This window comes from Meles meles, chromosome X (assembly GCF_922984935.1).
Source record: "Meles meles chromosome X, mMelMel3.1 paternal haplotype, whole genome shotgun sequence".
NCBI lineage: Eukaryota > Metazoa > Chordata > Mammalia > Carnivora > Mustelidae > Meles > Meles meles.
In genome coordinates, this window is record NC_060087.1 from 41758616 (window position 1) to 41775595 (window position 16980).

Sequence of the window (16980 nt, forward strand, 5' to 3'; positions counted from 1 at the left end):
GCAGGTAAGCCCGTGCCGATTAACATATAAGTGCAGAGACCAGTTCTACTGGATAAATTCGTATGAGAAGAGAGGCACGAAAGACCAGGATGTGAGCAGATTTTTTTCAAGGTGAAACTTACCTTCTTTTTTTTAAGATTTTATTTATTCATTTGAGAGAGGGAGGAGCAGAGGCAGAGGGAGAAGCAGACTCCACACTGTGCTGGGAGCTCGATGCAGGACTCGATTCCAGGAGCCTGGGATCATGACCTGAGCTAAAGGCAGATGCTTGACTGACTGAGCCACCCAGGCGCCCAAGGCGAAACTTAACCTTAAAATACCAAATACAGAGTGTCTGGTTTCATGAATTTTTACACCAATCTGTAACCACAACCCAGACCAAGACTTGGAACACCCCAAAAGTAGACACAGAATAACCCAAAAGGTTCCCTCATACCCACTTTTCAGTCCCTATCTGGGTCCCTATTTACCATTGCAGTTGCTATCACTGTAGATTAGTTAGTCTGTTATTGAATTTCATATAAATGAAGTCATACAGTATGCACTGTTTTCTGTCTGCCTAGCACTCCATGTTGTAGTGTGTATCAACAATCACTTGTCTCTGTTGTTGAGTAGTATGCTGTTGTATGGATATACCATGATTTATTTATCCATTCTCCTTTGATGGGCATTTCAGTTGTTTCCAGTTTTAGGCTATTCCAAATTAGGCTAGCAATAGCTCTTTCACCCACTGTGATGGTTGCCCTTTGATTTTTTTAAAATCTTTTTTATTTTTTTAATTTCTCTTCAGTGTTCTAATATTCATTGTTTATGCAGCACACCCAGTGCTCCATGCACTACGTGCCCTCACTAATACCCACCACCAGGCTCACCTACCCTCCCACCCCCGCCCCTTCAAAACCCTCAGATTGTTTCTCAGATTCCACAGTCTATCACGGTTCATCTCCCCCTCCAATTTCCCCCAACTCACTTCTCCTCTCCATCTCCCCACGTCCTCTGTGTTATTCATTATGCTCCACAAATAAGCAAAACCATATGCCCTTTGATTTTTGAAGCTCTTTTCAGAGCTTGGACTCAATGTTTGTCTAAGAGCCTCTTTATTCAAAATTCCATCGCTCATTATTTAATCTGGTCCTTCAGTTGCTGTTATCTTATAAGGGGCTCTGTGCACACTCAGTTGATTAAAGAGGGTTTCCAAACATTACTTGTCCTTACTTCTTATGGCTGTCTTTTTTCTTTAAACTGGTTTGAACATCCCACTCACATCCTCTTTCCGCAACCCCTATCTAAGCCAGCAAATTTGTTAGGCAGTTTAACTGCAGGGCAAGAGAGATTCAGAATTCAGTTCACGGGAGAGCTGATGATACTGTATTCGTAATTCATCCCCCTTTTAAAACTTCCCTGGCTTTATTCTTGTTAATGGCAGTTCCAGGGGAGTTAACTACTAAGAGTCAAGCTCAAGCACACAGAGTTAAACTGTCCACAATAAATACTATTGTATTCTTATGGATAGAGAAGTGTTTTAAAAAATAATTTGAGCAATGGTTTCTTTTTTGTACTAAGACTGTCCAGCTTATAGACTGAGGTGAACTCTTGGGTTTCTGGCCCGAGAGTGATTTCCTGCAGCAAATGCCCCAGCTAATAGAGCAGTCTCTCTCAGCATAATGAGTTTAGAACATGACTCCTGAAGAGTCCTTAGAAATAAAAGAAGCTTTCTTATCTGTTGACTTTGTATTAGGGTTTTTAGTACCTTTGGGTTTGCTCAAGATTGCTGTGATCTTTCTACTGTTGGTTTCTTGATGTGGGTAGAACTTGCACTAGTTTAACTAGCTTTATTCAGCAGTCTTTCTCTCTTTGTTAAAGTTGTGGCTCTCTTTAAAACTCCTGTACACATTTGTAAGGGGAGAGGACACTTTTTACCAGAAGTTGCCTAACCCCTTATTTTCCTATGCAAAAAAAACCCGTTTTCCATCTTTTTAAAAAGCCTGCCCTTCCTTTCAGTTCTCTCCCAAAGTCTGATTTCACTTTGAAGCTACTTTGACTGAAAGAGTAGAGCAATCTGATGTAACAGTTACATGATTTAAAAGGCTGTGGTTTGAAATTGTTATCATCCTCATCCTCCCTACTTTTGTGCTCCAACCTCTTCATTGTTCAGATTGCTGCTACTTTCCAACAATATCATGCTTCTTTGTAAACTGAAAGGCTTGTCACTGCCTGTTTTTTATCCTTAGTCGATTAAAGGACAAAATAAGGCATGTTGCACCATCTCTAACATATAATAGACACTAGATTTTGTGAATGTTAATTCCTTTCCTTGGTGGCTTTCTTTGGTTCCCAAGTCAAGTGTAGATCTCTTGGATTCATTAATGTATCCATTCTCCATCTCCACTCCTGCCCTCTCATTCTGTATATGAATCATTTATATTACTGGAAATGATCAAAGGCCTGAGTGGTGGCTAGAGACAGGTTTTATTTATTCTTGGTTCCATAGTAACCTTTAGAGATGTGGCTTACCTCATTGTATGGATGTTCTGAGCTTCATGTAATATCATTTGTGGCTTGCGAATGGTACTTCTGGAATATCTTGATGACTCTGCCTTATGGTGGTGTTTCATTTGTAGGTCAGCATTGCTTGTCCTGAGAGGATGGAACCAATCACAAAGGTCTCCCACATCCCGCCCAGTCGATGGGCCTTAGTCTGCAACCTGTGCAAGTTGAAGACAGGGGCTTGTATTCAGGTAAGTCACCAAGAGAAGTGGTGGAGTGGGCTCCCACTGAATTGGCCAGACTCAACCTTCCAGTGTTAGTTGCCTCTTAACCGGAAGTTTACCCGGGAGGCCTCCCACTCATTCCTAGGTCTCTGCCATTGTACAGACCATTCCTGAAGCCATTTTTTTAGACATTGCCTCTGGATGCTTCAGCATACGCCTTTCGTCCATAGTGGTAGTTAATCTCTGTCCTTTGCTGATGAATTAGGTGAGTTCTGAAGCTAGATGATACCCTCTTGGGTAGAAACAAGCCATAACTCTAAAACAACCATGCCCATGTTCCTGTGTAGCTCACCCAGTAACTACGGATGGACTCAGGTTTCAGGATGATTTAAGCAATGACTCTGTTGCTGGACTAAGGACAGCTCATTTTGGTAGGGAAATATGTAGCTAAATGTATAAATCCTGGTAGATAGGTTTGAAAGTCATTCTCACAAACACACTTGTTGTATATGGTAGTGCAATAAAGTTTTCTGAGACATCTTGGGTACAGGAATTCAGCTGCATGAAGTGGAAGTAGTAGCCCACATACCCAATGGCAGCAGTTGGGGAATGGTGGATGAGACTGGGAGAGGCCAGTTACCTCTGGCAAAGGCAGAAAGGTTGACCTTTCTACTCTCCAGGCCTCCTGCATAAGAGGAACTACAGGTTGGTTAGAGTTAGGTTTGCCTGCTAAGGTTCTTCACAGAAAAGGAGCCATGTGATGGATGTCATCACTTAGGGACATCTCTGGATGTTTCCTGAGGTTTCTTGCTGTCTGGCTCATCTTGTAGATTTCTTGCTACAGACCTGGGATCAGCCACTCCTCCAAGTAAACATGGTTCTTTTGCTGAGAAATGGTACTTAAAGAACACAATCTAGACCCCAAAGACCCTTTTAATTTTTTTTTTATTTGTTTATTTACAGCATAACAGTGTTCATTGTTTTGGCATCACACCCAGTGCTCCATGCAGTACGTGCCCTCCCTATTACCCACCACCTGGTTCCTCAACCTCCCACCCCCCCCGCCCCTTCAAAACCCTCTGGTTGTTTTTCAGAGTCCATAGTCTCTCATGGTTCATCTCCCCTTCCAGTTTCCCTCAACTCCCTCTCCTCTCCATCTCCCCATGTCCTCCATGTTATTTGTTATACTCCACAAATAAGTGAGACCATATGATACTTGACTCTCTCTGCTTGACTTATTTAGCTCAGCATAATTTCTTCCAGTCCCGTCCATGTTGCTACAAAAGTTGGGTATTCATCCTTTCTGATGAAGGAATAATACTCCATTGTGTATATGGACCACATCTTCCTTATCCATTCATCCATTGAAGGGCATCTTGGTTCTTTCCACAGTTTGGCGACCGTAGCCATTGCTGCAATAAACATTGGGGTACAGATGGCCCTTCTTTTCACTACATCTGTATCTTTGGGGTAAATACCCAGCAGTGCAATTGCAGGGTCATAGGGAAGCTCTATTCTTAATTTCTTCAGGAATCTCCACACTGTTCTCCAAAGTGGCTGCACTAACTTGCATTCCCACCAACAGTGTCAGAGGGTTCCCCTTTCTCCACATCCTCTCCAACACACGTTGTTTCCTGTCTTGCTAATTTTGGCCATTCTAACTGGTGTCAGATGGTATCTCAATGTGATTTTAATTTGAATCTCCCTGATGGCTAGTGATGATGAACATTTTTTCATGTGTCTGATAGCCATTTGTATGTCTTCGTTGGAGAAGTGTCTGTTCATATCTTCTGCCCATTTTTTAATAGGATTATCTGTTTTGTGTGTGTTGAGTTTGAGAAGTTCTTTATAGATCCTGGATATCAACCTTTTGTCTGTACTGTCATTTGCAAATATCTTCTCCCATTCCGTGGGTTGCCTTTTTGTTTTGTTGACTGTTTCCTTTGCTGTGCAGAAGCTTTTGATCTTGAGGAAGTCCCAAAAGTTCATTTTTGCTTTTGTTTCCTTGGCCTTTGGAGACATATCTTGAAAGAAGTTGCTGTGGCTGATATCGAAGAGGTTACTGCCTATGTTCTCCTCTAGGATTCTGATAGATTCCTGTCTCACGTTGAGGTCTTTTATTCATTTCGAGTTTATCTTTGTGTATGGTGTAAGAGAATGGTCGAGTTTCATTCTTCTACATATCGCTGTCCAGTTTTCCCAGCACCATTTATTGAAGAGACTGTCTTTTTTCCATTGAATATTTTTTCCTGTTTTGTCGAAGATTATTTCACCATAGAGTTGAGGGTCCATATCTGGGCTCTCCACTCTGTTCCACTGAAAGACCCTTTTAATTTTTTAAATTCATTTTTTACATCTGACAGAATTGGATACTTTGTTCTGCCTTTTTGTTTTTTTTACTTTTTTTCCCCTACTGATATTATTTAAGCACAGCAGTTACAAAGGAAAACAATTTAAGGGAACACTAATCCCACAGGATCTACTACCTTAACACATTGCCTGTATAGGTTTTCCTAAGTTCTGTCCTGGTTGTTCCTCATATGTGAGCCTCTTGGGGACCAAGGTTGTTCATCATTTTTCCTTGGATTTCCCCTACCACAAAGAGGAATGCCTGCCCATTTTCAGTGCTCAATTAGTGTTTATTAAATAAATAGATCCATATTTAATTGTATCATAGATGTGTTTATAATATTTATTCTCCCCACTAAGAAAATGAAATATTTTCCATGTTTTTATAATTATTAGCCATTTAAAAAATTGTTTTAAGTTATCTCTCTACCCAGTGTAGGGCTCAAACTCATGACCCCAAGATCAAGGGTCTTATGTTCCACTGGCTGAGTCAGCCAGGTGCCCCATTATTAGCCATTTTATAACAGCACATTGAACTTACATCCTTTGATTTACTTACTTTCATTATCGTAGTACCTTCATTTTTCTCCCTATCTTTCTGGTTTTAAAGGATGATTTTTTTAGACTAGTTAATAAATGGCAGCATGACGGTGGCGAAAGAAAACACTAGCCTTGACCTTAGCAGACTCGAGTTTGCATTACAGCCCCCACGTTACCACATTCTGCCACACTGTCTGAGTTATTTATCTGAGGTTTATCTGCCTTAGTAGACTGTAAGCTCAGATTGTTTCATCCTTAGATCCCCCATACCCCTGACATGGCGGACAGACAGTAAATAGTAGATTGATGGATGGATGGACAGATGGTTGGAGGAAGCTTTCTGGAGTAGGTTTTTCATCTGCAGAGCAATGTTTCTTACTTTTATTACTTAGAGTATAGAGTCTGCATTTTTAAAGATCTTACCAAGTTAAAACTCTTAAATGTTTTATTATAAAGAATTACATTTATTCAACAAATATTTGAGTGCCTGGTTGTGTGCCAGGCACTATTCTAGACACTTGGGATTTATCAGGAAGCCAACAAAGAACCTTGTGCCATGGAACTTGGGTTTGAGTTGGCAGAAATAGGGAATAAGGAATAGATGCTAAATGGTGCATGAGAAAATGGGAAGTGCTATAGGAAGGAAAAACGTGGAGTACGGTCAGTGGATGGGGAGTGTGGGTCAGGAGGCGTGCTTTTCAGGTTTAAATAGAGTGGTCACAGTAGGACTTGTGGTAGAGGAGATATTTGAGGAAGGACTTGAAAGTAAGAGGAAACAATGCAGATATTTTAGGTAAAAAATATTCCTGGCAGAGGGATCAGCCGATGATCAGAGACAGGAGTGTGTCTGGCCTGTCTGAGTGACAGAAAGAGGCCAGTGAGTGAGACTAGAATGGAGTGTGTGAGAAGAGACTATCAAGAGAGATCATATGGGAACTTGACTGGTTAAGGCAGTGGTTGGCAGGTTTTTTTCTGTAAACGGCCAGCAAGTAAATATTTTAGGCTTTGCAGGTCATACATTTCTGTGATACAACCACTCACCTCTGCCTTGAGCACAGAGACAGCCACAGGCAGTACTTAAGCAAATGGATGTGACTGTATTCCAGTTAAACGTTGCGGACTCTAAAATGTCGATTTCATGTTAGTTCACGTGTCATGAGGTATTCTTTTTATTTTTTACATCATTTAAAAATGTAAAAAGAGCCTTAGTTCCCATTCTGAGCTCTTGGGCCACACAAAGACAGCTGCTGCATTTGCTCTGCGGGCCATAGTCTGCCAGCCCCTGGTGTGGGGCTTCCAGCGTCCTTATGAGAGCTTTTGTTTTTACTCTCAGTTTAAGGGGGAGCCACTGACGGGCTTTGAGCAGGCAAGTGACATGATTTGACTTGTGTTTGTAAGAGAATCACTCTATAGAATGATATGATGTCTAATCGCTTCAAAATCTTCTGGGGGCAAGCTACTATACGGGTTAAAGATGAAACAAGATTGGTCATACATTAATTACTATTGAAGCTGGCTGATGGCTATATGGGGGTCATGATTAGTATTCTCTGTGCTGTTATATAGTTTTTTGGTTTGCTTTTTGAAAGATTTTATTTATTTACTTGACACAGAGAGAGAGAGCACAAGTAGGCAGAGTGGCAGGCAGAGGGAGAGGGAGAATCAGGCTCTCTGCTGAGCAGGGAGCCCAACATGGGGCCTGATCCCGGGAACATGGGACCATGACAGTAACCAAAGGTAGCTGTTTAACCAACTGAGCCACCCAGGTGCCCCTGTTATATAGGTTTTTAAATTTCCATGGTAAATGGTTAAAATGAAAAATGAGTCTTGGCTTCTATATTTAGAATAGATTGGTGGGGGGGTTAGAAATATGAAAAGCAGCTATTCTAGTAATCTTTGAGAGAGGGTGGTGATTTTGACTGGAGTAGTAGCTCTGAAGATAGTGAAAAGTGATTAGATTCTGGATGAATCTTGAAGGTAGGGCCAACAGGATTGACTGTGAATCAGATATGAGATGTGAGAGAAAGATAGGCAATTGGGGATGCCTCCAGGTTTGGGGCCCAAATAGTGGGAAGGATGAAGGTGCCATAAACTAAATGGAGAAATCTGCAGAAGAACAGATTTGGGGGAAGAGTTGATGAGTTCAGTTTTAGACATTTAAGTTTGAGATGTCTATTTGACATCCTAATGGAAATGTCAAGCTGGCAGCTATCTGTGTGAGTTTGGAGTCTGGGAGAAGCTCTGGACCGCAGGCACGCATTTGGGAGCCACTGGCCTAGAGATGGCTTTAGCGTGGGCTGGGTAGGATCACCGAGTGAGTGAGTGTAGATAGAGAGAACAGTATTGAGCAGTAGGCCTGGAAGCACTGCAGCGTGACGAAGTCCAGCAGAATAGGAAGAAGCAGCAAGAGGAGACCGTGAGGAAGCCAGGAGGAAAACTGAGAGTGTGTAGCAGCTTAGAACTCAAGAGAAGAGAGCATTTCAAGGAGAAGGAAAAGATCAGTGGTGTAAAGATGCCACTGAAGATGAGGAGAGACTGGGCCCTGAATTTAGCAGTGTGATTATAGCAGTGTGCTTATTGGTCATTGGGAGGAACCATTTAGGTGCACTAGTGATGGCAAAAGCTGCATGGCCAGTGGTCAGCATGAAGAAAGGAGTAAGAACAGTTCAGAAAGGTGAGGTAAAGAGGTCTTGTCTTCAAGATGCTGGAAATACCAAATATTCATGTACACTTGTTAGCACATAGAACGTCGCAGTATGCATGAAAGGGAGTGACCTGGTGGAAAGGAAACACTGCTGGAGTGAGGTTTTCAGGAGGTGGGAGAGGGTGGGTGAAGCGCATGAGGAGGCGGTGGCCAGGACAGGAGCCCCGAAGGCAGAGTGCAGGTGCAGCGTTAGGCACACGTGCTGGTGCGGACCCGCAGAGGTGCTCTTTTGATTGTTTTCAGTTCCTCAGTGCGGTAGGAAGCAGGACCATCAGCTGAGAGGGAGGCCCAGAGGTCTGAGGAGAGGTGTGTGATTTCGTGGTTTGAGGAGGTGCTGTGCGAGTGCCAGGCTGTATTGAAGACCCTCCCCCTCAGGTGAAGGGGGAATGAACGTCAGGTGACCTTCTGAAGTGTGTGATTCTTTTCTCACCTACCTTCTACTTATACTAGTAGAATGGCATTTGTTTTCCATGGTTGATACCTAGTTTTCCTGTGGGAAAACAGACCCAAACCTCTTTCTTCCTTTTAAACTACCACAAAGGAAAGTTAATTCCAAACTCGTTAGTAATTTGACATCTTGTTCCCTCTATGTGAATCAAAAACATAGTAAACAAATATAGTAATTCAGTAGGGGTCAAGCTTTATTAGCATCATTGTTCTTGGGGGTTTATTTTAAGTCTTTGTGGTTAGTAACACATTTGGGGTATTTTGTTTTATTAAGTCTTTATGGATCTCTTAACTATTTGTGAGTTGTGTTTATTCTTCCTGTTTCCCAGCAGTGGGAATACTTGTATCTGTCTTCTTTTGATTTGGGAACATTTGCTGGGGAAAGATAGAATTCAGCGCTGGTGGGTTTGGGGTCTAAACACAACCAGTGTCTACATCTTCCATATATGGAGCTAGAACCTTTCTCCTGCACATAAAGTCTTCCAATAATCCTGAACTAGAGCATAAGGACAAGGTTCAAATGAGATGCCCCAGACAGCTCTGGATTTTGCCTAGACTTTGGCCACAGTCCCTCTAACTGTCAGCTTTCCAGAATTCCTGTAGGGTCCTTATATGTCTTATGTTCAGGCTGCACTCAACCTAGGTCCAAAGGCTTTAGGTTTTCCTTGAGAAGAAAGAAAGAACATTGGTTAAGAATATGAGCTTTGGGGGTGCCTGGGTGGCTCAGTGGGTTGGGCCTCTGCCTTCGGCTTGGGTCATGATCTCAGGGTCCTGGGATCGAGCCCCACATTGGGATCTGTGCTCGATCCCAGGACCCTGAGATCATGACCTGAGCCGAAGGCAGAGGCTTTAACCCACTGAGCCACCCAGGCGCCCCTATTCTTTTTTTAAGTGTATGTGTGTATTTATTCAATCAGTCAATCAATCTCTACACCCGACGTAGGCTTGAACTCATGACCCTGAAAGAAGAGTCACATGCTTCTCCAACTGAGCCAGCCAGGTGTCCCCAAAGCTCATATTCTTTAAAAATAAAAAAAAAAAGAATGGGGCACCTGGGTGGCTCAGTAGATTGGGGCGCATGGGTGGCTCAGGTCATGATCTCAGGGTCCTGGGATCGAGCCCTGCATCGGGCTCTCTGCTCAGCGGGAAGACTGCTTCTCCCATCTCTCTCTGCCTGCCTCTCTGCCTACTTGTGATCTCTGCCTGTCAAATAAATAAATAAAATCTTTAAAAAAAAAAAAAAAAGGTGTTCCACCTCCTTGCTTTTTATACCATCTTAAGGAAGTTACTTACCATATCTGTGCCTCAGTTTCCATATCTATAAATGGAGATGATAATAGTACCTACTTAATAAATGTGGTAAAGGGGGCGCCTGGGTGGCTCAGTGGGTTAAAGCCTCTGCCTTCGGCTCAGGTCATGATCTAAGGGTCCTGGGATCGAGTCCCGCATCAGGCTCTCTGCTCAGCGGGGAGCCTGCTTCCTCCTCTCTCTGCCTACCTCTCTGCCTACTTGTGATCTCTGTCTGTCAAATAAATAAATAAAATCTTTAAAAAAATTAAATGTGGTAAAGGGCTTGGCACAGTGCCTAACACTGAATAAATATTCAGTAAATGTTAGTGGTAATAGTAGTTGTACTTGTTTTTGTTTGTTTGTTTGTTTGTTTTTTTAATTAATTTATTTTTTCAGCGTAACAGTATTCATTGTTTTTGCACAACACCCAGTGCTCCACGCAATACGTGCCCTCCCTATTACCCACCACCTGGTTCCCCCAACCTCCCACCCCCGCCCCTTCAAAACCCTCAGGTTGTCTTTCAGAGTCCATAGTCTCCCTCCCCTCCCCTTCCAATTTCCCTCAACTTCCTTCTCCTCTCCATCTCCCAATGTCCTCCATGTCATTTGTTATGCTCCACAAATAAGTGAAACCATATGATACTTGACTCTCTCTGCTTGACTTATTTCACTCAGCATAATCACTTCTATCTAGTCCTGTCCATGTTGCTACAAAAGTTGGGTATTCATCCTTTCTTTTTTTTTTTTGAATAAACATATAATGTATTTTTATCCCCAGGGGTACAGGTCTGTGAATCGCCAGGTTTACACACTTCACAGCACTCACGATAGCACATACCCTCCCCAATGTCCATAACCCCCTCCCCCTCTCCAAACCCCACCTCCCCCCAGCAACCCCCAGTTTGTTTTGTGAGATTAAGAGTCACTTATGGTTTGTCTCCCTCCCAATCCCATCTTGTTTCATTTATTCTTCTCCTATCCCCCTAACCCCCCATGTTGCATCTCCACGTCCTCATATCAGGGAGATCATATGATAGTTGTCTTTCTCCGATTGACTTATTTCACTAAGCATGATACCCTCTAGTTCCATCCACATCATCGCAAATGGCAAGATTTCATTTCTTTTGATGGCTGCATAGTATTCCATTGTGTATATATACCACATCTTCTTTATCCATTCATCTGTTGATGGACATCTAGGTTCTTTCCATAGTTTGGCTATTGTAGACATTGCTGCTATAAACATTTGGGTACACGTGCCCCTTCGGATCACTACGTTTGTATCTTTAGGGTAAATACCCACTAGTGCAATTGCTGGGTCATAGGGTAGTTGTTTTAAATTATTCTTATTATTATTCCTTGGAATAATAATAATTATTATTATTGGACTGTTGGACTTTGCTGTTGGAAAGCTGTAGCACTCATCCAGCCAAAATGAGTAGAATCATCAAATATTTGGAACTAGATAAGTGTCCCTTTTGAAAGTAGAAGGATGTGGGCATATTTGAAGTCACATGCAAGTGGATTGAAGTCAGGGTAAATCAGTGGGCTGCTATGAGTTTACTGTTAGGCTAATAGGAGTTTGATGATGAGGAAGTTGAACTTCTTTAAAAACAAATGAAAATCTTCAACAAGTGGCAAAATGCAAGTATGCCTACCCAGTGACTGTGCTTAATATTTTTTCATATATTCCAAATTTTGTCAGTACAGATTGTTCTGGTTCTAAGGCATTTCTGGTCCCTGCCTTCAGGAGTTTGTAGTCTATTAAAGGAGGCTGGATATAAACATGGGGAAAGTTAAATAACACCGAAGTGACATCTGCCCTCCAACCTTGCAGACCCTTAGGGATGAGAGGTCAGGAAGGCTGGTGGCCACTGTGGGTGCTGGAGTTTAAGTGTACAATGGCTGGAGTAGGTTTTGTAGGCTGCTTGAACCATTTGTGACATTGTGTCAGTGACAGATTTTTGAGAAAATTGCTATGATACCACCCAGTTGTCTGTTTACAGATTATTTGGGATTAAAGACAACCAAATGGACACTGTCCTGCAGTGGGACAGGAACTGCTGAGGACATGTGCACCAAGCCCTTGCTGTTCCAGGCATGTGCCATTCCCTTTTGAGGAGGACACACTATTTGGGGGGAGGGGTGACAAAATATCTCTTAAGTCCTTTCTTTTCTCTAATTTCTGAAGAATATATAGAATATTATTCTTTCCCCCCCACCTTTAAAAATAAATAAATAAATAAATAAACCACAGTGAAATACAATACCACTTCGTACTCACTAGGGTGATAATAATCAAAAAGGCTGGCAATAACAATTATTGGCAAGAATGTGGAGGAATCAGAACCCTTGTGCTTTGCTGGTGGAAAGGTAAAACATGCAGGCACTGTAGAAACCAGGTAGACAATTCATCAACCGGTTAGATATAGAATCACCATATGGCCCAGCAACTGCACTTCAAAGTATACACCTGCAGTTTGCGAGGTGTCCAGGACCATGCTCGGGTTCAATAATTCACTGAGTTCACAGAACTCAGAAAAGCCATTGTACTCGTGGTTACGGTTTTTTACAGTCAAAGGATGCAGATTAAAAACAGCAAAGGGGCGAGGCACATAGGGCAGGGTCCAGGAGGGACCAGGCATGGAGCTTCCAGTTGTCCTCCCCAAGTGGAGTCTTATGGACACGGTTTATTTCTCCCACCAACAATGTGTGATAATACACAGAGTATTGCCAAACAGGGAAGCTCAGCTGGGGTCTTAGTGTTCAGAAATTTTATCAGGAGTTGGTGGCTTAGACACAGTTGACCACCCTCATGGCTAACTGTAGTTTCCAGTCCCTCCAGAGGTCAGGCTGATCCCATGTGACCCACAGCCTCCGCCATAAATCACATTGTTTAGCATAGACTATCTGACATGTCCAAGGACCCCAGATAAACAAAAACCCTCTTATCAGTCAGGACATTCCAGAGGCTTAAAGGTTACCTCTTAGGAGCTTGGGGGCACAGGGCCAACCTTCTTTCTTTGGGCAAGGTTAATCCCTTAATGCTCCTTACCCAAGAGAAATGAAAACATATGTCCACACAAAAACTTGTACACAATGCTCACAGCAGCATTATTTCATAATAGCCAAAAAGTGGAAACAACTCAAATGTCCATCAAGTGATGAATGGATAAACAAATGTGGTATATCCATACAATGGAACCTTAATGGCACATTTTTAGAAGAATGAAATTCTGACACGTGCTACAACACAGTTGGACCTTGAGAATATGCTAAGTGAAAAAAAAAACAAACATGCCACATGTTGTATGATTTCTCTTATATGAAATGTCCAGAATAGACACATCTACAGAAACACAGAAGTTAAATTAGTGGTTGCTTGACACTGGGATTGGAAACAGCAAGTGACTACAGGTAGGCAGGAGATTTCTCTTTTGGGGTGATGAAATGTACTGGAATTATGTACTGGTGATGGTTGCAAAACTCTCTAAACATACTAACACTGTTGAAATGTATACTTAAAATTGGTGACTTTTATGGCACATAAACTATATCTCAATAAACCTCTTATTGTTTTTAAAGATTTTATTTATTTATTTGACAGACAGAGATCATAAGTAGGCAGAGAGGCAGGCAGAGAAGGTGGGGGGAAGCAGGCTTCCCGCTGAGCAGAGAGCCGGATGCAGGGCTCAAAACCAGGACCCTGAGATCATGATCTGAGCTGAAGGCAAGAGGCTTAACCCACTGAGCCACTCAGGCCCCTGATAAACCTCTTATTTTAATGGGCATCATCATACCTCCTCTGTCACCTTAAGTGGTTACAGTAGAAATAAATGAGATGTATATAAAGGCATTTTGTTTACTAGAATGTTCCAAGTATATGTTTTTGGAGAAAAGGAAAGAGGTATTTGATTGGCACCAAAACTTGCTTGGCATTTCTCCTTTACCATCAAAATATATAGACCTTCAGCTATAAATATCATAGAATGACCTTTTTTTGCGATTGAATGGATTTTATGGCAGAGTTTCCTAAGGCCATTTCATTTTTCGTCTAAGTACACAACTTTTATTTTTAGTAACTTACAGTTATGTCTCTACATATGTCTATAAATTTGACCTGAGATGGTTTGGTTTTGGCTTCTGTTTTTTAAAGATTTTATTTATTTGAGAGAGAGACAGAGCATGAGCAGAGGGAGGAGACAGAGGGAAAGGGAAAAGCAGACTCACCACTGAGCAAGGGAGCCCGATGTGGAGCTCAATCCCAGGACCCTGAGATCATGATCTGAACTACAGGCACATGCTTAACACCTGAGCTACCCAGGCGCCCCTAGCTTCCTATCAGTAGTAGTTTGATGTCACACATTCATCCCCTTGAATAAGAAGCAGTCCTTTTGCTTTCTCCTCCCATATTTTTATCAGTTACTAAACAACAAAAGAGCACTATGCCCAAAATTTTTTATCTTTTGCTAAAGAATGCCTTTTGCTATGTGTTCTCTAAATGATTGGCTAGTTTCTTAGCCAAGTGATAACAAAAGGGGCCCAGATAAAAGTGCATTTTTGGCTTTCATTATCCCCATTTTCATGAGGTTTTTCAAATACATAGACATTTTAAGGATACAGATTTCAGTGTAAGGTAACAGACTTCTCCAGTAGATCTGTCCAAAGCTGGGGTGGGCTGTCTCAGGAATGCAGTTGAAGTGGCTAGATTATCACTTGCTTGAAAAGTGGAAGGAGCTGGGGGGAGCAGGGCAGCAGAGGTAGAACTTCAGGTACTCTAGAAGGAAGGACAAGCAGTAATAAATGTGAGGCTGGATAAGATAATCTTAGAATTATATTTCATCTCTGGAATTCTCTGTCCTGTAAAATTAGCCAAAATGGAATCTGTCCCCATTAAAGCTTTGATGGTTGCCAGTGTTATCTTAGGTGTTGAATTTCTCCATCTATTATAAGGAGACCTGCCAGGGTTTGCATTTTTTTAGTCTTTATTCATATCCAAGGTTATTTCCTATTTTTAGTCATCAAAAACCCAACATATAGGCAATTGAGCAGTCTGCCGCCCAGATGCAGGCTTCCAAGAGTTGAGATTTGGCTTTCACCATGGGAATTCCCACTGTTTTTAGAAACAAATCCTCCACTGCTTTCCGTCCTTCCTCTGTGTAAGCATATACATGCACCCATACATTTAAAAGTCTTTGGAAGGAAAGCTGTAGCATTGTAATCAGAACACATGGTAATTAAGACAAACTGAAACTCAGGGGTACGTCCCAGGCCAGCTTCTTCCTCCTCTGCCGCCCTGCAAATGAATCCTCAGTGCATGCTGCTTAACAGAGGTGTTACGTCGATGAACAGCAGAATGTTATAAACTTAATCTCAGATTGTCTGTAGGCCTAATTTCCCACAGAACTTTCTGCAGTGATGGAAACCTGTGCTGTCCAGTATGGTTGAAATGTGGCTCATGTGACTGGAGAATTGAATTTTTAATTGTATATAATTTTAATTTAAGTTGGAATAGCTACTTGTGGCTCGTTGGCCACCATGTTGGACAGCACCCCTCCATAAGAACAATATCAAGATGTTAGGCTGCGTAGGTATTGGAGATCCTCTGGCTTTTTTAGAACCAGTAGATGCTCTGGCAATAGTACTGACTTTGTTTTTTCTGTTGTTTATTTAGAAGCTTTTCTTTTCTTCTCTTTTCTTTTTTTTTTTAGAAACATTTCTTGAGCACCTGCCTGTTCAAAAGTTGATGGCAATGCAAAGATGAATGTCACAGCTTCTGTCTTTAAGAACTCTAGTCAGGGATTTTTGACCTTTACTGTAGGTACAGTGCAAAAAGTACCATTAGAGAAACACATAAGGGGATGTGGGGGGCACAGAGAAGGTACAGCATGACTCTTCAGAGAGGGGTCAAGGAAGACCTTTCAAAAAAACTTAGTGTTTGACTGAAATCTTAAAGGGAAGTTAGAATTTTTTTTTGCCTCTGTTCTTTCTGTTTTCTATACAAGCAGGTTTCCTGGGTTACTTGTAAAGCAGCTGTCATGGTCGATTTAGGACCAGTTTTCTCCCTGCCTTTGCTTTGCTTCCTGTGAGCTCTCAACTGAAGCCCAGGGATATTGTGTCGCCCCTCCCCCTGTGCCCAGCCCTGCTGCCTTAACACTTCTTTTCTTCCCACAGTGCTCTGTGAAAAGCTGCATCACTGCCTTCCACGTCACCTGTGCCTTTGAGCACAGCCTAGAGATGAAGACCATCCTAGATGAGGGGGATGAAGTGAAGTTCAAGTCATATTGCCTAAAGCACAGCCAAAATAGGCAGAAACTTGGGGAGACTGAGTACCCCCTACACAGGTCTGCAGAGCAGAGCCAGACCAAAAGCGAGAAAACAAGCCTGCGAGCACAGAAGCTTCGGGAGCTGGAGGAGGAGTTCTATTCCCTGGTCCGCGTGGAAGATGTGGCCTCAGAGCTGGGGCTGCCCATACTAGCCGTGGACTTCATCTACAACTACTGGAAACTGAAGCGGAAAAGTAACTTCAATAAGCCATTATTTCCTCCGAAGCAGGATGAAGAAAATGGCCTGGTGCAGCCAAAAGAGGAGAGTATTCACACTCGCATGAGAATGTTTATGCATCTACGGCAAGACCTAGAGAGGGTAAGGTGATCAGCTGTGGTTACTTGTTAGGTTTCCGTCTGCGTAGAAATGGAGGCCCTGCTTCCAGTTTGTCTCTTGTTTTCTAAAGGTCAGCTCATTTATAGTGTGGGCTTCTGTGTCCTTGCTTATCTTCTGATTGCACTGTGGACCCAAACATGAGACTCTGTTTCAATTTTTGACAGGCAATTTCAGGAGAATTGGAAAGCCCTCACTTACATATGAACCTTATATCTGAAATAAATTCTCATTTGGTTTAGTTTTTATTCACTGTCGAGCCCAAATTGGCTCAGCTAT

General features: G+C 42.3%; 1 protein-coding gene across 7 annotated transcripts in view; it reads left to right on the forward strand.

Moving 5' to 3' along the window:
• Positions 1 to 16980, forward strand: part of JADE3 (jade family PHD finger 3) — a 135537-nt gene that overhangs the window by 114186 nt on the left and 4371 nt on the right. For all 7 annotated transcript variants that reach the window (XM_045996433.1, XM_045996432.1, XM_045996438.1 and 4 more), the window contains 2 exons: positions 2622 to 2738; positions 16216 to 16686. In XM_045996433.1, the coding sequence (XP_045852389.1) occupies positions 2622 to 2738; positions 16216 to 16686 (588 nt within the window). The remainder of the gene's footprint in view (positions 1 to 2621; positions 2739 to 16215; positions 16687 to 16980) is intronic.